At 36.9% G+C, this 23786-nt stretch overlaps 1 protein-coding gene across 6 annotated transcripts in view; it reads right to left on the reverse strand.

The window, feature by feature from the left end:
• The window catches only part of CCDC171 (coiled-coil domain containing 171), a 314797-nt gene that overhangs the window by 262687 nt on the left and 28324 nt on the right, over positions 1-23786 (reverse strand). For all 6 annotated transcript variants that reach the window (XM_065908260.1, XM_065908262.1, XM_065908264.1 and 3 more), the window contains one exon: positions 6940-7086. In XM_065908260.1, the coding sequence (XP_065764332.1) occupies positions 6940-7086 (147 nt within the window). The remainder of the gene's footprint in view (positions 1-6939; positions 7087-23786) is intronic.

The raw sequence follows: 23786 nt of genomic DNA on the forward strand, positions 1-23786 counted from the left end.
ATTCAGAATTTATTTGCAAACACTGTTCTCTCTCCTCTATAATCTTCATGAGATTCTTCAGTTCTCTCAGAATTAGGTTTGCATCTTCTCTTTTCTCTTTTCTTATTGAGTTAAGCTTATTTCCCATGATAAAAAAAAAAAAACCTCCCCTAGTTGTAAAGAGGATTATAAAAGCTACAGATATTTCTTTTTCTTTTTCCAGTTCACTTTTCCCTTGGTTCTCTGGTGCCCAGCACCACATTCAGAAAATTGGATTGGGAGTTTGTTTTGTTTTGTTTTTTTAATCTAAGAAACCATTGATCCACGTTAAGATGATTAAGCCACATATATATAAACTTCTTTAGCCAAGGCACATAAAAAAATCACCTTTTCATGAAATGTAATTGCTAAAGCGTCAATAAAATTTAAATCATTTATTAGGGTAAATGTCTAGCTGATTTAGTTTGCTATTACTAACATTAAATAATGTGCTCTGTTAAATTAAAATTTTAACAATTTTGCTCTTTGCTATTATTTGATTTTATATTAATCCTTTTTTAAAAATAACACTGATTCAGTTCAGTCGCTCAGTCGTGTCCGACTCTTTGTGACCCCATGAACTGCAGTACTCCAGGCCTCCCTGTCCATCACCAACTCCCGAAGTTCACCCAAACCATGATATGATTATCACTTTACTTCAGTCGCTCAATCGTGTCCAACTCTTTGCAACTCCATGGACTGTAGCACGCCAGGCTTCCCTGTCCATCACCAACTCCCAGAGCTTGCTCAAACTCATGTCCATTGAGCTGGTGATGCCATCCAACCATTTCATCCTCTGTCATCCTCTTCTCCTGCCTTCAATCTTTCCCAGCATCAGGGTCTTCTCCAGTGAGTCCGTTTTTCACATCAGGTGGCCAAAGGATTGGAGTTTCAGCTTCAGCATCAGTCCTTCCAATGAATATTCAGGACTGACTTCCTTTAGGATTGACTGGTAGGATCTCCTTGCAGTCCAAGGGACTCTGAAGAGTCTTCTCCAACCATCACAGTTCAAAAGCATCAATTCTTTGGCGCTCAGCTTTCTTTAGAATCCAGCTCTCACATCCATACATGACTACTAGAAAAACCACAGCTTTGACTAGATGGACTTTTGTTGGTAAAGTAAACATCTCTGCTTTTTAATGTGCTGTCTAGGTTGGTCATAGCTTTTCTTCCAAGGAGCAAACATCTTTTAATTTCATAGTCATGGTCATCATCTGCAGTGATTTTGGAGCCCCAAAAAATAAAGTCTCACTGTTTCCACTGTTTCCCCATCTATTTGCCATGAAGTGATAGGACCAGATGCCATTATCTTAGTTTTCTGAATGTTGAGTTTTAAGCCAGTTTTTCACTCTCCTCTTTCACTTATTAGCCTCCAACTAATAAAAATAAATGGGGGAAAAAAAGAATAGTTATGTAGTGTGTTTTCATAGCTTTGTTTTCAGAACATATTAGAAAAAAAAAAAAAGAGGTTCTTTAGTGCTTCACTTTCTGCCATAAGGGTGGTGTCATCTGCATATCCGAAGTTACTGATATTTCTCCCAGCAATCTCAATTCCAGCCTGTGTTTCATCCAGCCTGGCATTTTGCATGATGTACTCTGCAAACAAGTTAAATAAGCAGGGTGACAATATACAGCCTTGATGTACTCCTTTCCCAATTTGGAACCAGTCTGTTGTTCCATGTCCAGTTCTAACTGTTGCTTCCTGACCTGCATACAGGTTTCTCAAGGGGCAGTCAGGTGGTCTGATTCCCATCTCTTTAAGAATTTTCCAGTTTGTTGTGATCCAAACAGGCAAAGGCTTTGGCATCATCAATAAAGCAGAAATAGATATTTTTCTGGAACTCTTGTTTTTTCGATGATCCAGCAGATGTTGGCAATTTGATCTCTGTGTTGTACCTTGAATTACTCGTTCTTAATGACTCTATGCACGTGTGCTCAGCCACACAGTCATAACAGAATGTAAAACTAGCATAAACTGCTCTCTAGAAACTTAACTTCTCCTTCATTATATCATCCTCTTGTCAAACAGCCAATATAAAATACATTCACTTAAATATAAAGCAGAAATCTGTAAGGTGTCTAAACATGAAGAAGAAGACTACACTTGTTCACTTTGTTGCTGTTCAGTCATCAGTCATGTCTGACTCTTTGAGACCCCACAGACTGCAGCACGCCAGGCTTCCCTGTCCTTCACTATCTCCCAGAGTTTGCTCAAACTCATGTCCGTTGAGTCAATGATGCCATTCAACCTTCTCATCCTCTGTCACCCTTTTATCCTCCTGCCCTCAATTTTTCCCAGCATCAGGGTCTTTTCCAATAAGCTGGCTCTTTGAATCAGTTGTCTAAAGTTTTGGAGCTTCAGCTTGAGCATCAGTCCTTCCTAAGAACATTCAGGGTTGATTTCCTTTAGGACTGACTGGTTTGACCTCCTTGCTGTCCAAGGGACTCTAAGAGTCTTCTCCAGCCCTACAGTTCAAAAGTGTCAATCTTCAGCACTCAGCCTTCTTTATGGTCTGACTCTCTCATCCATAAATGACTACTGGAAAAACCATAGCTCTGACTGTATGGGCCTTTGTTGGCAAGTCCATTTAGAAAATTCTTTTTTTTTTTTTTTTTTCAAAGTCTTTATTGAATTTGTTACAATACTGTTTCCGTTTCATGTTTTGGTTTTTTTGGCCGCCAGGCATGTGGGTTCTTAGCTCCCCGACCAGGGATCGAACCTACGCCCCTTGCACCGGGGAGCAAAGTCTTAACCACTGGACCGCCAGGGATGTCCCTTTTTTTTTTTTTCTAGAAAATTCTTAAAAATAGAATAAAAATAGAGACTCTTTGGACACCCTCAAAGCTTCAAATTCTCCAAAAGCAGAGACCTGGGATTATCAAAAGTATCCACAGAGTAGCTAAGAAAAATCTCAATGTAAAACTAGCCTAAAACAGTTTTATATTTATAACATTAATCAATTTAAAAATAAGACATTGGGGCAAGTAAGCATTTTACAAGAAAAAAATCAATTCTGAGTTATCCGAAAACAAATCCTAAAGGTTAGGCATTAGACATTTTCTCAATTGAGTCAAAACTGACTTATCAAGAACCTTATCCACAAAAATCACTGTTACCTAGCACTTCTTCATACCTAAAGGCAATTAAAATGTTTTTAGTGATGATCATAGACTTTTATAGCATCCTAAAGTGACTTCTTTTTTTTTTCTAAAGTGACTTCCAAAATGATTTTTTTAATTCTATGTATATTTAGAACTTTAACCCTGTTCTAATTCTTTTCTAATAGGCTATCTACAAACATATCAAAAATGATAATATAAAATATGATTATACATTCTGAGTCTTCTGCCTCAAAAAAAATTTTCAGCACAAAAAACAAGCTAAAAATATTACTTGAAATATAATCTCACTTTCAATTTTTTTTCTTTAGCCTTATATAAAATAAGAGCACATGTGGTAAGAGTATGAGTAATTTATCTTTGCCAAGTTCATATTTGGCATTGTTATTGAGAGTTCCTTATTGTTAATAAGGAACCTATACCCTATTTTCCTTATTATTAACATCTTACAATCATAGAGCATAAATAACTTATTAAAATGTATAACGGGCCCAACCCTCAGCTCCAGCACACCGGGACTTGGAGCTCCTCGAGAGGAAGGGGTGAAAAAGTTTGTTTTGCGGGCGAGACGGGACCTGGGCGCCCAGACAATGCTCCCACTGCAACTCTGCCGCAGCTGGCTGTTCTTTTTCTTCGGTTTCTCTGTCGCTGCCCCGGGGCACTAAAGAGCTCTGCTGTCTGGACTGAAAAAAGGGGGGGTTACCTGTGAGCATGGGGGGCGGCCCACTACCAGCTGGAAGTTGGTGCCGGTCCCAATTGTTTTTTTAATGTATAATGGACCTGAATAGATATTTCCCCAATGATATAAAAATGACCAATAAGCACATGAAATGATATTCAACATCATTAGTGATCAGAGAAATGCAAAGCAAAACCACAAGATACCATTATACAACCGCTAAAGTGGCTATAGTTGGAAATAATGATAATAGCAAGTGTTGGTGAGCATCTGAAGACACTGGAACCCTCATAGATTGCTGGCGGAAATGAAAAACAGTACTCTCACTGTGTAAAACAGTCTGACAGTTTCCCAAAATTTAAAAATAGCGTTATCGTGTCACCCAGCAGTTGCATTCCAAGATGAAACTAAAGACACGTCCACACAAAACACTGTACACAGATGTCCACAGAGGCATTATTCATAATAGTCAAGAAGTGAAAACATGAATATCTATCTCCTGATGAAAGGATACACAAAATGTGATCTTATATCTATACAGTAATAGAGAGGAATGAAGTGCTGATATGTGATACAACATGGATGAATCCTAAAAACATCACGCTAAGTGAAAAAACTTACAGAAGACCACATATTGTATGATTCTATTCATATGAAACGTCCAGAACAGGCTATAGAACCAGAAGTCGATTAATGTCTTTTTAGGATGAGAGGCTGGGAGAAGAGGAGAATGAGAACAGACAAATATATAGAAACAGAAGTAGATTAATGTCTTTTTAGGGATGAGAGGATAGGGAAGAGGACAGTGATAGCTCTTGGGTGTGGAGTTTCTTACTGATGTGATGAAAACACACAAATAAATTGTAGTGATAGTTGTACAGATCTGTGAATATACTAAAAACCACTGAATTATACACTATAAATGGGTGAATTTCTGGCATGCAAATTATCTCAACAAAGTTTTTAATATCATCAGTATGAAAAATTTAACCTCCAGGCATCCACCTCCCCACCTTAACTAGCCCTACAACTACACCTCTCTAACCACTACAGAAACTCACAAACTGGAGGTTTATTAGCTGGCAAATGTCAAGCTGAACCCAGGTTGGACATGGAGACACGAGGTGGGCAGATCAGGAGTAGGAGAGCTGGTACACAAGAGGGAAACCAAGGGAAATTCTGTACACTGAAAAGAATGATACACAGATTTTTCCTCCATTTTCTTCTTCCATTTATTAACCACCAAAGAGGAAACTGGCAGATCACTCCTTGTAGAAAATCAAGAAACAAAGAGAAAACACCTATAGACTGTAACATTTCCCCAGTTGCCAATGAAAGATTCAGCACATCTCCTCGCTCTACAGTAAGGTTTCCCCAAGACCAATACTTGTATGTGAGTGCTACTCAGCATCTCCAAATGGATGTCTAATGGGCATTCCCAATTTAACGTTATCTAAAACCAAACTCCGCGCCTTCCCCAAATTTACTCCACTTGCGTCCTTGGCCACGTTGAGTAAACAGCAGGATCATTCCCCAAAGGCTCAAGCCAAAATCTCTGGCATTATCCTTTATTCCCCTTCTTTTTCTCTCACAAGCCAGGTCCAGTGAGTCTGCAAACCCTACTGGTTCTGTCTTCTAAAAACACATACAAAATCTGACCACCTCCTCTACCACTACTTTGGTCTAAAACACCACGATCTCTGATTATTTTAATAGTTTCCTAAGTGGCCTCTTACAATCTGTCTTCCAAAGAGTATACAGACAAATCAGAGGGGACATGTCACTCCTCTCCCCAAAACTGCCCAACATCTTTACATCTCAGAAAGAAAGCCAAAGTTCTTACAAAATCCCAAAAGACCTTCAAGACTCTATAACATCTACCTACCATTCAATATATCTATTTCTCTTGTTCAATACATTTCAACCACAATGGCCTACTTGCTGTTCCTCAAACTTTTCAAGCACATTCACATCTCGTGGTCTTTATACTTTCTATTCCTGTGTCTCCTGCATTGGCAGGCAGATTCTTTACCACTAAGCCAACAGGGAAGCCCTGCACTGAATTTTTTACTGGAACTGCTTTAACCCATAATAATAATTTAGGGAGGATTCATATCAGTACACTGTTAAATGTTTCCAAAATGTTTCACCATTTTCTCTTAAGACTCTCAGTTACAATTCATAATTTTAATGTACTTGTTGTTAGCTGTATTCCTATTTTGTCATTGTAACAAAAACATTTATAGTATCTTATTCTCTGGTTATTGCTGGTATGTAAGATGTAAACATAATTATTATATACTATTTTCTTCTTGACCTTCTTATTGAATGTTCTTACTGGCATCAATAATTTCAAAGTTGATTTTCTTGACCACTGAGGGTTATTACCATGTTATCTGAAAATAATAAGAATCATAACTCTTTCTTTCCAAAAATTATAATTCTTATCATTGTTCTTATTTTTATATATATATTTTTGGCTAAAATTCTTGGCACAATGTTAAATGACAGAAGTGAGTTTAACAAGGGCACCTTCAGCATTTTATCATTAAATACTCTTTATAAATGTTTATTTACCTTATAAGAACTATAAATTATGTTTAAGAGTTCTTTATCTATTGAAATAATTTCCCACAAAGAAAAAGAAAATCCTTTTTAAAATTAACAAATAAGTTAGATATCTCTCAAGATTAAAGGGTTATCAGTATCATTTACTCATAAAAATCACATTTTTTTTATTCTTAAATTGATGCTTCTTTCCCATCTAAAGTCTAACTTGAAAAGCATTTCACAAAACTAAGCAGCTACACAGGATTCAAACACTCTAAATGAGAATTTAATATTAGGTGTACAAAATCTTTTCCTGAGTTGCTTCCCCAACCCTGTAATGTAAACAGTTACACTCTAACCTTCCAAATATTTCAGGACAATTGTTTTAAATGAATATTTTTTAATTAGGAGCAAAATAAAATGTATTCAGATACAAAAGTTTTTAAGGAAGCCAATATTCAATATAAATAAATGTCAAAATACTGTATTTTATTGCAGAGAAAAATTTTCTCTGACCTTAAATTACTAACTGGTTAACATACATATGCTATAAAAAAAATTAAAAAATATACCTCAAACTCTTTTCTAAGACGTTCCTCTCGTTGAGTACTAAATTCAAGCTCACTTGTTTGTCGCCGTAAGAGGTCAGAGCACTCCGTGTGTTCAGCTTCTAATTTTTCTACTTTCTTGTGCATATTTTGTACAGCATTATCTTGCTCCTAGAAAACAGTTCATTTCTGCATCATTAAAATTTATAAGCCAACAATGACTAAAATTTAATGAGCAACTAAACCTGTATTCAACCATCATAATATGTTCATTTATAAAAGCAAGAGAGGTCTAGATATTATTCAGTGACGTTTCAGAATATACATGTATTTTAAAAGCACTACTGGAGTTTTATAATTAATACACATTACAACTGAAAATGTATATAGCTTACTATAATGTTATGGTAGTTCAACTGACCTCTGAGAATATTTACATAAAGTTCAACTGTCATATACAAGGTTTTCCCTCCTCATTAAAATTTTATTTAAATAATTAGTAAAACAAATGTATGTTTCTCCTTTGTGTGATAAGCAATGATTAGCTTGAATACCTAATAATGACCCTTGAGAGATTTTTATGTGAGTTCATGCTTCTATGCTTAGAGGTTTTAAAGTTGCAGCCACTAGATGGCTGTATTTCATTTTCTCTTCAGTTTTCAAGATTTTAAATCTCTGCTGTACTACTGAAAGAAAACAGCATCAAGCAGTTCTATTTAAATCTCTCACTCTTCTTTTCCAACTAAACTCAGAAACCAGTTTAAATTTATAGAAGTTCAAATATAAAGTTAACACACATATCAAAGATATTTCCACAGTAACTAATCTAGATTCATCATCCTCACTCAAGGTCTTTGACAAAGTCCTGCTTCCCATTTTTCCCTCACCAGCATCATCTTATTTGGGAACATACACACATATATTACACACAAATATACATGTTTCCACGTATTCCTAGCCACTCAAAAGTTGTCATCAGAGTCTGAGTGAGAACGTTGCAAGCACCAAATATAATTCTCTATAAAAGATTCTAAGTTTGGAAAGGACCTGGCAGCATAGTCCATAATCAAAGAGTGAGGAACAAAATTTAAATTCCTTCTCTCCACATTCCCTCATTTGTAATTACTATTCTATAAACTTTCATACTCATATGAACTCTTAAGAATTATTTTCTTCAGGTAATGGAAATTCCTTAATATACAGAAGTTCATCTACTTATACATTTTCAGTCTTTAAGCTATCATAGATAAGAACAAAGCAAAAGTGTGCCAACACTGTCTACAACCAACAGAAGCACTCACAGTTTTTATCATGACTCTCCAGATTCAGAAACAAATGGTATGATGAATAGCATTATGTAATCTGATTACATCATAATAGTACCTTCATATATGAAAGCATGTTTAAGGCCGTCAAGCATACACAAGTATTAGACACCATTATTATTCTATATGATAGGACCTTCTCCTTTAAGCAATCAATAGTATTAATTCAAATCCACTGTTAAATTACATGCCTTCTTCATTTACAGATACATAATCTCCAACTTTCAACCATCTACTTAAGACTATTGTGTATACATTAAAAAGAATAAAGAGCAATTCACAAAGCTAATTACAAAGTAATACAAGTAACTTGAAATTTAAAAAAGTCTATAACCAGGAAAACTTATCTCATAGTGGATGGCAGTTATTTGAAGCACTATTAAATCAAGTAAAAGCTATTAAAATACTCCAGAAGTCTCACAGGATTTATCAGATGATAAATCCTGTGATTCCCATTCTATTGATAAATAATATAGAAAGAATACAACCATTCCAAATACTACACTAATGGATGCCCATCATTCCATGTGAGTTTGAATTTAAAAAAGAACTGGAAAATGAACTGTTGGTTAGGACTTTTACTTTATGATGCTTGACTTATATTTAATATCACTTAACAGACAGCTTTCAAATAAAAGTCTTTCAAGATGTAGATGAAATTCTGACCTAAAAATCACAGTTTTAATGCAGAAGTTGTCATCACTAATATTATGCGATAATTACTATACATTATTGAATGTAGAAATAAACATAGCTACACAGTATTTTCTGGAAAAAAAAAAGTTTTCCTCAGTATAGTGTAGTTTTTAGGAATTCTATTCACATTCTATTCACATAATTATGTTAGAAATTTACATTACAGAATTAAGCTAACAGATTACATTAATTAAAATTACCTTGATTAGTTTCCTAATGTTAGACTCACTTGACATTTCTTATATAAAGGCTTTTTATAGTATATCTGCTTTTCTATTTTGCTATATTCAGTTGGCTAATTTTATATAACATTTTTGCACCTATATTCATGCGTAAGATTGGCTATAATTATCTTTTCTTGTATCCTTGTCAGTTTAGCGTCAGGATTATTAGTTTGGTATGTTATCAAGATAACATACTTATCTTTCTTATTCTCTGGTAGAGTTTAAAGAAGACTGAAATTATTTGCTCTCTGAATGTTTCTTTCTGTTCATTGATGGAGCAATAAAAGCCTGGGATTTTGACAATGACTCAATCTAGCTTTCTGCCTCCTTCATCTTCGTAAGTTAGTTGGGGAAGGTAGGAGGGTTTTATCTGTTTCAAATACCACCAGATAATCCTACAACAAAGATCATGGTTGAAAGAGCTAATACTGCAAAGCTTCCAATAAGTTTTTTAGTCCCTCACTCTTAAACACAAGAAAATGTGATATTCTAAAAATTCCCCAACATAAAAGATGAGTTCTAAATCAAATGGGGAGGATAGAAAGCATTCCCTGAGAGGAATATATACAAAGAGAAGACAACCTCAGAATATCTTCAGAGAACATAAATAGTTTCAGAAAGGCAGAGTAAGAACCACCCAAAATTCTTTCCTCCATTAAAGCCACAAGAACACAGGCAAGGACTTCCTTGGCGGTAGAGTGGATGAGAACCTACCTGCCAGTGCAGGAGACAGGGGTTCAATCCCTAGTCTGGGAAGACCACACATGCTGCAGGGCAGCTAAGCTCATGCGCCACAACTCCTGAGCCGGCACTCTAGAGCCCGTGGGCCACAAATCCTGAAGCCCGCGTGCCTAGAGCCCGTGCGCCACAGCAAGAGAAGCCCCCGCACTAAGAAGCCTGCACACCGCAACGAGAGAGCAGCCCCTGCTCCCCAAAACTAGAGAAGGGCCGTGTGCAACAACAAAGACCCAGCACAGCCATAAATGTAAATAAACCTAAAAAATTAAAAAAAGAACACTGGCAAAAAATATCAAGATCAAATTTTTTCATAACTAGAAATTAACCAAAGGCTTACAATTAACCTAAGAAGCATTTTATCTAAATAAAATAATCTGAATCTCAGTAAGAACAGCAAGTTTTGTGGCATTTAAACTTGCCCCAATTCCATACTCTCTTCCCCCAACTCCTGATGGCCTTGAAAATCAATAGTCTTAATACAACAGCCAACACATGGAAATAACCTTAATGTCTATCAGTGGATAAACAGATTAAAAAAAATATGGCATATAGCAGACAGATGCATGTGTATTTATATTACATATTCAGTCGGCTCTGGAACAACACGTGTCTGTGTTTGAACTGCATGGGTCCACTTATACACAATTTTTTTCAGTAAGTACTTTGAATAATTTTTTGGAAATTTGTGACAATTTGAAAAACTTCACAAATTGCATAGTCTAGAAATATTTTTTAAAAAATTAAGCTAGGTATGTCAAGAATGCATAAAACAGATGCAGGTTCTAGTCCATTTTATCATTTACCACTATAAAATATATATAAATCTACTATTAAAAATTAAAATTTATCAAAACGTATGCACATACAGACTGTACATGGCCTCACAGTCCAAAGAAACGCAAACATACAGATGCAGTATTATATCATAACTCCATAAGATTAACTGTAATCATAGTGTATGACTAATAATTTTATATCCACCTCCTGTTGCACTGCTCAAGTGAGCTCAAATGTTACAAGTATCTGCTTAAAATGGGTGTGATGCTAGTCATCTCCACATGAGCAATTCATCTTTCCAGTAAGTTTCATATTGCAGCAAAAAGTGATTGATCAATCGCTCTCTCTCTCAGTTCTCACTTTTTCACTGTGTTTAGTGCAATACTATAAACCCTGAATAACACCACGGGACCCATATAATGTACCACAACTGATGTTGGAAGTGCTCCCAAGAAGCAAAGAAAAATCATGACATAACAAGAAAAAGTTGAACTGCTTAATAGACACCAAAGCTTCAGGTATATAGCTGTGACTGCCTGCCATTTCAAGATAAATGAATCTAGTGTAGGGACCATTATAAAAGAAAAAGAAATCAGTGATGCCATGGCTGCAGCTACAAGAGCACATATGAAAACTTAGTACTTTTGGTGATATACCTTTTTTATCTTGTACTGAAAAGGCAGCTTTTAGGTGGGTGCAGCATTGCTCTAAGAAAGCCATACCTATAGACTATAACGTGATTAGAGAAAAAGTGAAGTCACTATATGACTACTTAAAGCAAAAGGAAGGCAAAGGACCTAAAGCTGGAGAGTTTAATGCCAGCAAAGAATGGTTTGATAATTTTAAAAAGAGGTTTGGCTTTAAAAAATGCAAAGATAATGGGAAAAGCAACTTCTGACAACTGAGAGGCAGCAGATAAGTTCCCAGATGCCTTTAAGAAAGTCACTGAGGACTAAGACATGGCACAAATGAACCTATCTACAAAACAGAAACAGACTCACAGACACAGAGAACAGACTTGTTGCCAAGGAGGAGGGGGTAAAGTGAGGAATGGACTGGGAGTCTGGGGTTGCTAGATAGAAACTATTACATTTAGAATGGATAAACAACATTTTATTACATAGCACAGGAAACTACTAATATATCCAATCTCCTAGGATAAACCATAATGGAAAAGAATATTTTTTAAAACATATATATATATTTTTTAAATCACTTTTAAACCATTTTAAGTCACTCTGTTGTCCAGCAGAAATTAGCACAACATTGTAAATCAACTATAATTCAATTTAAAAAAAAGAAAATCATTGAGGAGAAAGGATATCTGCCTGAACAGGATTTTAATACAGACCAAAATGCCTCATTCTAGAAAAAATACATAAATGACATTTATTCATAAGGAAGAGAAGCAAGCATATAGGGTTTAAGACAGGAAGGGATAGACTAACTCTATTGTTCCATGCAAACGAAGTTGGATTTATGATCAGTTCTGCCCTTATCTATAAAGCTGCTAACCCCTGAGCTGACAGTCCCTTGGTTGTACAAAAAGAAGGCCTAAACAACAAGAATACGTTTTCGGGATTGGATCCATAGATGCTTTATCCTTAAAAGTCAGGAAATATATTGCCAGTAAGTGACTGCCTTTTAAAGTTGTGTCCAACTCTTTGTGACTCCACAGACTGCAGCACACCAGGCCTCCTTGTCCATCAACAACTCCTGGCATTTACTCAAACTCATGTCCATTGAGTACGTGATGCCACCCAACCATCTCATTCTCTGTTGTCCCCTTCTCCTCCAGCCTTCAATCTTTCCCAGCATCAGGGTCTTTTCCAAGGAGTCAGTTCTTCGCATCAGGTAGCCAAAGGATTGGAATTTCAGCTTCAACATCAGTCCTTCCAATGAACACCCAGGACTGATTCTGTTAGGATGGACTGGTTGGATCTCCTTGCAGTCCAAAGGACTCTCAAGAGTCTTCTCCAACACCACAGTTCAAAAGCATCAATTCTTTGCTGCTCAGCTTTCATATAGTCCAACTCTCACATCCATACATGACTACTGGAAAAACCATAGCCTTCACTAGACAGACCGTTGTTGGTAAAGTAATGTCTCTGATTTTTAATATGCTGCTTAGGCTGGTATTAACTTTTCTTCCAAGTAGTAAGCGTCTTTTAATTTCATGGCTGCAGTCACCATCTGCAGGGATTTTGGAGCCCAAAAAAATAAAGTCTGTCACTATTTCCACTGTTTCCCCATTGATTTGCTATGAAGTGATGGGACCCAATACCATGATCTTATTTTTCTCAATGTGGAGAGATCTGGCAGAATGTGGTCCACTGGAGAAGGGAATGGCAAACCACTTCAGTATTCTTGCCTTGAGAATCCCATGAACAGTATGAAAAGGCAAAAAGACAGGAAAATGAAAGATGAACTCCCCAGGTCAGTAGGTGCCCAATATGCTACTGGAGATCAGTGGAGAAGTAACTCCAAAAGAATGAAGGGATGGAGCCAAAATAAAAACAACACCCAGTTGTCGATGAGACTGGTGATAGAAGCAAGTTTCGATGCTATGAAGCGCAATATTGCATAGGAAACTGGAATTTTAGGCCCATGAATCAAGGCAAATTGGAAGTGGTAAAACAGGAGATGGCAAGAGTGAACGTCGACATTCTAGGAATCAGTGAACTAAGATGGACTAGAATGGGTGAATTTAACTCAGATGACCATTATATCTATTACCGTGGGCAGGAATCCCTTAGAAGAAATGGAGTAGCCATCATAGTCAAAAAACTGTTCGAAATGCAGTATTTGGATGCAATCTCAAAAACGACAGAATGATCTCTGTTCGTTCTCAAGGCAAATCATTCAATATCACGGTAATCCAAGCCTACGCCCTAACCAGTAATGCTGAAGAAGCTGAAGTTGTACAGTTCTATGAAGACCTACAAGACCTTCTAGAACTAACACCCCAAAAAGATGTCCTTTTCATTATAGGTGACTGGAATGCAAAACTAGGAAGTCAAGAAACACCTGGAGTAACAGACAAATTTGGCCTTGGAGTACAGAATGAAGCAGGGCAAAGGCTAATTGAGTTCTGCCAAGAGAACACACTGGTCATAGCAAACACCCTCTTCCAACAACACAAGAGAAGACTCCACACACAGGCATCACCAGATGGTAAACATCGAAATCAGACTGATTATATTCTTTGCAGCCAAAGATGGAGAAGCTCTATACAGTCAGCAAAAACAAGACCGGGAGCTGACTGTGGCTCAGATCATGAACTCCTTATTGCCAAACTCCGACTTAAATTGAAGAAAGTGGGGAAAATCACTAGACCACTCAGGTATGACATAATTCAAATCCCTTATGACTATACAGTGGAAGTAAAAACAGATTTAAGGGACTAGATCTGAAAGACAGAGTGCCTGATGAACTATGGACAGGGGTTCGTGACATTTTACAGGAGACAGGGATTAAGACCATCCCCAAGAAAAAGAAATGCAAAAATGCAAAATGGCTGTCTCCAGGCCTTACAAATAGCTGTGAAAAGAAGAGAAGCGAAAAGCAAAGGAGAAAAGAAAAGATATTCCCATTGGAATGCAGAGTTCCAAAGAATAGCAAGGAGAGATAAGAAAGCCTTCCTCAGCGATCAATGCAAAGAAATAGAGGAAAACAACAGAATGGGAAAGACTAGAGATCTCTCCAAGAAAACTAGAGATACCAAGGGAATATTTCATGAAAAGATGGGCTCAATAAAGGACAGAAACGGCATGAACCTAACAGAAGCCAAAGATATTAAGAAGAGGTGGCAAGAATACACAGAAGAACTGTACAAAAAAGATCTTCACGACCCAAATAATCACAATGGTGTGATCACTCACCTAGAGCCAGCCATACTGGAATGTGAAGTCAAGTGGGCCTTAGGAAGCATCACTACGAACAAAGCTAGTGGAGGTGATGGAATTCCAGTTGAGCTATTTCAAATCCTAAAAGCTTATGCTGTGAAAGTGCTGCACTCAATATGCCAGCAAATTTGGAAAACTCAGCAGTGGCCACAGGACTGGAAAAGGTCAGTTTTCATTCCGATCCCAAAGAAAGGCAATGCCAAAGAATGCTCAAACTATAGCACAAATGCACTCATCTCACATGCTAGTAAAGTAATGCTCAAAATTCTCCAAGCCAGGCTTCAGCAATACGTGAACCATGGACTTCCAGATGTTTCAAGCTGGATTTTGAAAAGGCAGAGGAACCAGAGATCAAACTGCCAACATTTGGTGGATCATAGAGAAAGCAAGGGAATTCCAGAAAAACATAGAGTTTCATCAATTACACCAAAATTTTTGACCGTGTGGATCATAACAAAATGTGAAAGCTCTTAAAGAGATGGGAATACCAGACCACCTTACCTGTTTCCTGGGAAATCTGTGTGTGGATCAAGAAGCAACAGTTAGAACCCTATATGGAACAACTGAGTGGCTCATGATTGAGAAAGGAGTATGACAGGACTGTCTGTTGTCACCCCATTTATTTAATCTATATGCTGAGCACATCATGAGAAATTCCAGGTTGGATGAGTTACAAGCTGGAATCAAGATTGGCAGGAGAAACATCAACTTCAGATATGCAAATGATACCACTCTAATGGCAGAAAGCAAAGAGGAACTAAAGAACCTCCTGCTGAGAGTTACGGAAGAAAGTGAAAAAGTCTACTTAAAGCTAAATATTAAGAAAACTACAATCATGGCATCAGACCCCATTACATCATGGCAAATAGAAGGGGAAAAGATGGAAGTAGTGAAAGATCTCCTCCTCTTGGGAAAAATCAGTGCGGATGGTGACTGCAACCATGAAATCAAAAGACAACTGCTTCTTAGCAGGAAAGCTATGACAAACCTAGACAGTGTGTTTGAAAGCAGAGACATCATTCTGCCAACAAAGGTCCGTATAGTCAAGGCTATGGTCTTTCCATGGTCATGTACGGTTGTGAGAGCTGGACCATAAAGAAGGCAGAATGCCAAGAATTGATATCTTTGAACTGTGATGCTGGAGAAGACTCCTGAGAGTCCCTTGGACAGCAAATAGATCAAACCAGTCAATCTTAAAAGAAATCAACCCTGAATACTCATTAGAAGGACTAATGCTTAAGCTGAAGCTCCAATATTTTGATCACCTGATGTGAACAGCTGACTCATTAGAAAAGTCCCTGATGCTGGACAGATAGAGGGGAGAAGAAAAAGAGGGAATCAGAGGATTAGATGGTTGGATGTCATGACCAATGCAATGGACATGAACTTGGGCAAACTCCAGGAGATGATGACAGACAGAGAGGCCTGGCAGGCTGCAATCCATGGGGTGGCAAAGAATCAGACACAACTGGGTGACTGAACAACACCACACACGGTACTCTATAAAAAGGGTGGTTAGTGCTATGGAAGAGAGTCCTGACATAGACAACATCATAAAAGTCTGGAAGGATTACAGCATTGAAAAATGCCATTGTTATAGAAAAAGATGTGCAAGCCATCAAATCTGAAATAATAAATCCCTGCTAGAGAAAACTATGTCCAGATATTATCCATGACCTCACAGAATTTATGACCAAGTCAATCAAGGAAATCATGAAAGAGATTACAGATACAGAAAAAGAAAGACTGGGGGGCATGAAGGATTTCAAGATGTAAATCTTGGAGAAATTCAAGATAAACAGCACACTAGAGAAATTAACAGAAGATGACTTGATGGAGATGAGTATTTCCAAACCAGTGTCAGATGATGAGGAAGATGACATAGAAGAAGCAGTGCCAGAAAACACACTGACATTAGACAGTGGGATAAAAGGGTGCTGGTTCCAAGACTGCTTTTGACTTCTGTGAGGGACAGGGAGGCCTGGCGGGCTGCAGTCCACGGGGTGGCAAAGAGTTGAACACGAATTAGTGACTGAGCAAAAACAAAGGACTTCTTTCACAACATGGAACCTTCTATGACATGGGTACTGAAACTAAACCAAACAATGAAAGATAGGTTGGTATCATATAGAAACATTTTCAGAAAAATGAAAAAGCAAAAATGGCAGTCAGAAATGACAATGTATTTCTGTAAAGTTACACCAAGTACGCCTGCCTCTCTTGCCTCCCCTTTCATGTTCTCCATCTCCCCCACCGCTGCCACCTCTGAGACAGCAACACCAACCTCTCCTCCTCAGCCTACTCAACATGAAGATGACAAGGATGAAGACCATTATGATGATTCACTTGCACCTAATAATCATCATCATCATGCATACAGTAAATAATCAACATGCGCACAGTTAATAAACTTATCTATTGTGTATATGTGTTTTCATGTGACAATCTAATATCTGTAGAGCTAGAACTGTATGAGATGCTTTTGGGTTATCATCAACCAAGTATCCATGTTGAACATCACATGCAAGATCTGTACTAAAGTAGATAGCCTATCCTGAAATAGATAAGAGGTGAGCGTTAAGTCACTCAGTCATATCCAACTCTTTGCAACCACATGGACTAAACAGTCCATGGAATTCTCCAGGTCAAAACACTGGAGTGGGCAGCTGATCCCTTCTCCAAAGGAATCTTTCCAACCCAGGAATCGAACCCAGGTCTCCCACATTTGCAGGTGGATTCTTTACCAGCTGAGCCACCAGGGAAGCCCAAGGTGAGTGATGTTTAATATAAAATTAATAATGAGCTAGTTTTCTCACTGTTTTGTGACTCTGCTTTCAAAGAATTACATTACGGCACCATATGTCTCTGTCTTATAAATGGAGAAAATGAGTATCAATCCATCATCACAAGCTAACTGCTTTTTTTTAATTCAATAATGTTTCCAATACCGTATAATGGAAAGACTGTAATACTGTATGCCATAAAAAATTTATAAAAATTTTATAAATTGAATATTAAGATATGATGTATACATGATGACTACAGTTAACAATACCATATTGTATTGGGCTTCCCAGATGGTGCAGTAGTCAAGAATCTGTCTGCCAATTAAGGAGACATAAGAAACATGGGTTCAATCCCTGGGTCTGGAAGATCCCCTGGAGTAGCAAATGGCTACCCACTCCAGTATTCTTGCCTGGAAAATTTCATGGACAGAGGAGCCTAGCAGGCTACAGTCCATGGTGTCATAAAGAATAGGACAGGACTGAGCGTGCATGTAGGAGGAGGAGGAGAATCAATTATGTTTCAATAAAACTGGAAAGAAAAAAAGAACTATAGCTATGAAACCCAACACCCTGGCTGCTTTTCATACCAGAAACATTCTGTAAAACCAGAACTCAAATATGAAATGAAAAGTGAAACTACAAGGTCTCAAAAGGTCATAAGTAGAAAGAGGATATCACCAGTTGACTGGATCAAACCTATCCAATCATCTCTGCTTGCTCCTGAAACCCCACTTAAATGAAGACAGAATAAAAATGAGTGACAGAAGAGATGACAGCCAACAAGAGATGTCAAAAGCGAATTTGGAAGATGGAAAATAAGTGGACAAGTGATTAAGTGATAGGTTTCAGTTTTCTCAACTTTGCTAAATACTCAAAAAAGGCAGGGCCTAATAGCAAGTTGAATTCACATCTGTAAAAAAAAAAAAAAAAATCAGAAACTGGAAGCAGCAATTACCCCTGAAGCCAAGCCATGGAGTGGCAGGGAACACAGAACACTGTTGGAAGCCTCTGTAAGCAGCAGTTAGCACTGTTCTCAGATCTCCTCTGCCACCTCCCTCCCAGACAAAGGGCCCTCTCCATTCTGGAAAAAGAGAGAGTTTATTTGCAAACCAATAAGTCTTATCCAAAAAGGTTCTGAGGTCATGAAAACCAGACCCAACTGAAGGACAGGATAAGACACTTTATTAAAAATTAGAGGAGACTGGGAAATTGTGGGGGTGAGACCTCACAGCTCTGTTTCTCTCTTCAGCCCCCAGAACACTGACTCTTACACTTAAGGTACTATAAGCACAAGGAAGAGACTAGAAGGCTCCTTCGTGGGGAAATAACCAGGCCAAGGGGAAAAAGCTACAGATTCTGGCCTTTTAAAGGTTCTCCAATTAAATGGAAGGGCTCCACACACACAAGAGCTTCCTCCCAGCTTTTCAGTGCTTCTTTCTTAAACATGAACACACAGACCAAGAATCACCAGACATTTGAGGAAAGCTTTTCATGTGAAATTCAGACAAATGGGATCAAACACTCAGAGAAAACAAAGACAATCTAGGGAGGAAGGGGGAGGGGAACCACCTTCAGAACAAGTATGACTTTCATCCACAGAGAGTTAAAATAAGGTATTACAAACATGAAACAAGAAGAGTCTACTATATAAAAGTATAGTCAAAGAACAAGAAACAACTCTTGGAAATTAAAAAATTTAAAAGCAGAAAGAGAATTCAATAGAAAAGTTGCAATATAAAACTGAAGAAACCTCTTCAAACAGAAAGAAAAAAAAAGAGTGGAAAGCAGAAGAAATTAAGGATGTCAATTTATGGCAAACTGACCTATAAATCCAATTCAATTCCAATAAAATTACAGCAAGGTTTCTTGGTGGAATATAAACATGTCAATTCTCAAACTCACACGGAAGATTAAAAGGCTAAGAATAACTCTCCTCCCCACTCCCTCAGAAAATATATTAAGAATATGGAGAAGGGAGTTTGTTCTATCTGATATCAAGATTTACTCTAAAGCCATGGCAAATAAAACAATTTAGTATTGATTTAGAAACAGATCAGCATGTGAGTGAAACAAACACAGCACCAGGAACCAAACTGTAGATTTTATAAAGGAACTTGATATATGACAGAGATGACATTTTAAATCAATAAGTGGTAACAGCATAGACAGGTGAATAACTAGTACAGAGACATTTGGTTATCCACTTGGAAAAATATAAAATTAAACCTTCCTTCATACTCTATACAGAAAAATATTTTGTCTTTATGACTTTAGGTTATATGAGACATTAAAAAGTACTATCAATAAAAGAAAATACTGATACATTCAACTACATTAAAATTTAAAACTGCACACAATGTAAATTGTTTCCATGCCTCCACAAAGAAGAAAAGATGTTTGCCATGGGATTTAAGTAACCAAGTTATCAAATGTATTTGAAACTCCTATAAATCAATAAGAATACACAAACAAAAAGGATAAAGGGAAAAAATAAAATTGCAGTTCACAAAAGAAGAAACATGAATGACCAATAAACATAACATGAGCAACGTCAGGGAAACAGAAATTAAAGCAAGAGAAATTTCACACACATTCTAACACAAAAGAAATCAAATCTGAAAAATACCAAGCATTCAAGAGACTTCAAGGGAAGAGAAAGTCTCTTAAATTGATACAACCACTTGGGAGAATAACTTAGCATATATTTTATCTAATAATTGCATATACACTAAATACATCCCAAATAAAAATATTTGATGTTTATGGAAGCATTGCCTGAAATAACTGAAACTTAGAAAGAGATTAAGTCTCAATCAATCCAGTAATGGATAAATTATGATTATGCATATGATAAAACACTATAGATCAGTTAAATTGAATGAACCAGAGATAGTTTATTAACTGGGCTAAACTTCAAAAACAGAAGAAGGAAGAAAAGTTGGACAAAGACTAATACTGTGTGATACTGCATGCATCCTTTATAAATACACAAAATACTATTTAAAAAAAACAAAACATATATCATCAATGTTTGCAGACAGAAAGTTAAATACCAACTTCACAAGGATGGTTATCTTGTGGGGGTGGGGTGTTAGTGAATGATTCAGTCTTCAGTGACATAAAATTTGTCTGTTATGAATTCTTAGGCAAATATGACAAATACTAAATGATCTAGATGGTAAATGTTGGCAATATTAATGGTATTGGTTGGCTATATTGGGTATTAACTAATTATACATCAATCCCTATTAATTTTTATATGTTCAGATACTTGTTATAGGTGTATGGTTTAGTCAATATAATCACTGTCTGGGGTGCATTACAATATACAAGAAAATTACAAAAGAACTATAAATTACCTCATGCAGCTATACATCCAAATTAACGTGCCTCCTCCCAAATAAATTTTTTAATTTTTTTGTCACAGAATTTATTTTCTAACCAAACCAAAGCTACCTGGATCCCTATAGTGAGTGAGTGTGCATCTGTGTGTGTAAAAAATTAAATCACATCAGTTCAGTTCAGTCGTTCAGTCGTGTCCAACTCTTTCAGAACCCATGGACTGCAGTACCCCAGGCTTCCCTGTCCATCACCAACTCCCACAGCTTGCTCAAACTCATGTCCTTTGAGTCGGTGATCCCAACTTAATTAAATCACATGAAGGGTAGAACTATGGTGCTGGAGAAGACTCTTGAGAGTCCCTTGGACTGCAAGGAAATCGAACTAGTCAATCCTAAAGGAAATCAGTACTGAATATTCATTGGAAGGACTGATGCTGAAGCTGAAACTCCAAAACTTTGGCCACCTGATGTGAAGAACTGACTCCTTGGAAAAGACCCTGATGCTGGGAAAGACTGAAGGTGGGAGGAGAAGGGGACAACACGGGATGAGATGGTTGGATGGCATCACTGACGCGATGGACATGATTTTGAGTAGGCTCCAGAAGTTGGTGATGGACCGGGAAGCCTGGGTTGCTGCAGTCCATGGGGTCGCAAAGAGTAGGACAGAACTGAGCAACTGAACTGACTGACTGAAGGGTAGGGGAAATTGAGTGAGTTTTTTTTTTCCCACTAGAGGGAGGTGTTGAACTTAAAATATTTTAAAATGGAGTTTGTTTTTGAACTGACTTTTAACATCAAAGTAAACCACACTGTGCTGTTTGAAAATAAACTTCCTTTCTTTCCACATCTTCTAGAAACATAGCCCCAAAAGTATAATTCCTTATATGCACTTATATAAACAATATTTCTTGAACTCCAAAATAGGGTCTCAAGTCTGAAGGATTAAAATAGTTAGAAACATATCAGAGTTAAAGTACTCCTCCTTCCTAACCTATGAAATAAAACAAGATAGATATAGATACAACCTTAGTCCAGTACATGGTTATCTCTCTAAATCCCCAGTCAGCACAGTTCAACAATCAAAAATAGTGTTCACTGGTAACTTTATGTAATACCTATAACAGTTATAAAACTTGAAGATTCAGCAATTATACCTCTAGGCATTTACAGAGCTGAATCACTTTTATGACAGCCCAAAGACACAGACAAGGATGTTGGTGAATCATTTTAAAATAAAGCAAAAAATTTTGAAGGAAATAAAATGTAGATCAATAACGGATTTGTTAAACGTATTAGGAATTCCCACATAACAGAAAAGCTCGCAAGCACTACAAGAATAATGGAAGAATTAAAAGATGGACACCAAATATTACTGAGGCATATTTATGTAATTATATATGATTATATACCCTTAGATGAGGGGTAGGACTGGAGTGGGCAGAGTAACAGGGCAGACCTCTACTTTCTGTTTAAAGTTCCCTATATTAGGGGCACTTTTACAATAAGAACAATATATTTTAATTCTATAAATTGACTATTAAGATATTTCCTGTTTGGAAATAACAGGCAGTACCAGTGCCAGACTCACTTTCTGCATCATTTGCTTACACAGGGTACCAGTGGACCGCTTCCCAGGAAACTACAAAGAAAAGCTCCTTGTTACCCGAGATCATTTAAGACAAAATTCTGAAATACTTCCTTTCCATGCAACAAACTCCAAGTTGTCCCCTGGATCACAACTGAGCTTACCCGGTCGATCACTGACATGCTGATACCCCATCCCTAACTGCTGTCTTAGCACATATCCCACTGATGCCAAATCTGACCCCATACCGAGTCTGACATCTTCCGTTACCACCACCCCCAACTCTTCCTCTTCCTCCTTCAGTCTGTGGTATTCTTTTCTTTTTTCTGGAATTTTTTTTTCATTTATTTTTATTAGTTGGAAGCTAATTACTTTACAATATTGTAGTGGTTTTTGTCATACATTGACATGAATCAGCCACGTGGTATTATTTTCAATGCACATTTCCCACGCTCCTTTGCCATCACAAGCTCTCACCTCACTTGATCACTAGATATATAAATCAAATCTAGTCAGTGAATGAGCAAAGGGTCACTTTATTCCCTGGCTTAGTTACAGAATTTTGGAAATAAAATAAACATGAAAACATACATTCATCTTCTAAATGCTTTCAATCCTACTGATGAGTTATACATTGAAATGAACTATAAAAATGACAAAGGAAAGAACATGGCAATTTACCACTGCAAGTCCCACACTGCCTATAGTAGTAAAGCTCATGGCTAATAAGCATCCTCAAAGTTTCCACTGCTAGTGCAGAAACAAATAAATAATTTAAATAAATAGAACCAAAACCTATTTTCCCAAGATCAACATATATATGTCATTCTAAAATTACTACGGCTTTGCTTTGTTTTGAAATTTCAAAGAATGTCAAGAGAAGCATGGAATTTTTATGTTTATCAAAAGAGGACATGCATTTTAAAAAAATGAAAAACACTTTTTTTTAATGAGATAACTCCACTAAGAATCCCCATTAATATTTCAGAGAAGTACACCTCTATTTATCACTCCAATTACTGGGAAAGAAAGGAGACATGGCATAAAATTAAGATTTTCCTTTTATACAAGCCTGAATTCTAAAGCCCAGATGAGAGAAATATTATACTAGCTTTGTCTGTTTAAGATGGGGCTTCACTGAGGTTTTTTTAAATTTATTTTAAAAACTGAATTCCCTTAGAGAGTTACACAAAAGAACACTGTATGATACTAACACCTAAATACAGGATGGAAACCTAAACCCATCAACAGCCAATAGAGAAAGGAGAGAATTTTCATCTACCCCTCAAGACTTTTTTAAAATCGAAAAGGTTTCTAAGCTTGCTTTATAAAAGGAAAAGCAGTTTTCTTTTGTTAAAAAGGACAAGGAATTAAGACAGAGTTCTGAACATTTCAGTTATGGAATACAAGAAAATCTATTTCACAGAAGGTGGCAGTAACTAAGGAATATATTCCTATTCTTCCCACGCATAACAATTAAAGATTGACAAAGGA

The sequence above is a fragment of the Muntiacus reevesi genome, chromosome 17, assembly GCF_963930625.1.
Source record: "Muntiacus reevesi chromosome 17, mMunRee1.1, whole genome shotgun sequence".
Lineage (NCBI taxonomy): Eukaryota > Metazoa > Chordata > Mammalia > Artiodactyla > Cervidae > Muntiacus > Muntiacus reevesi.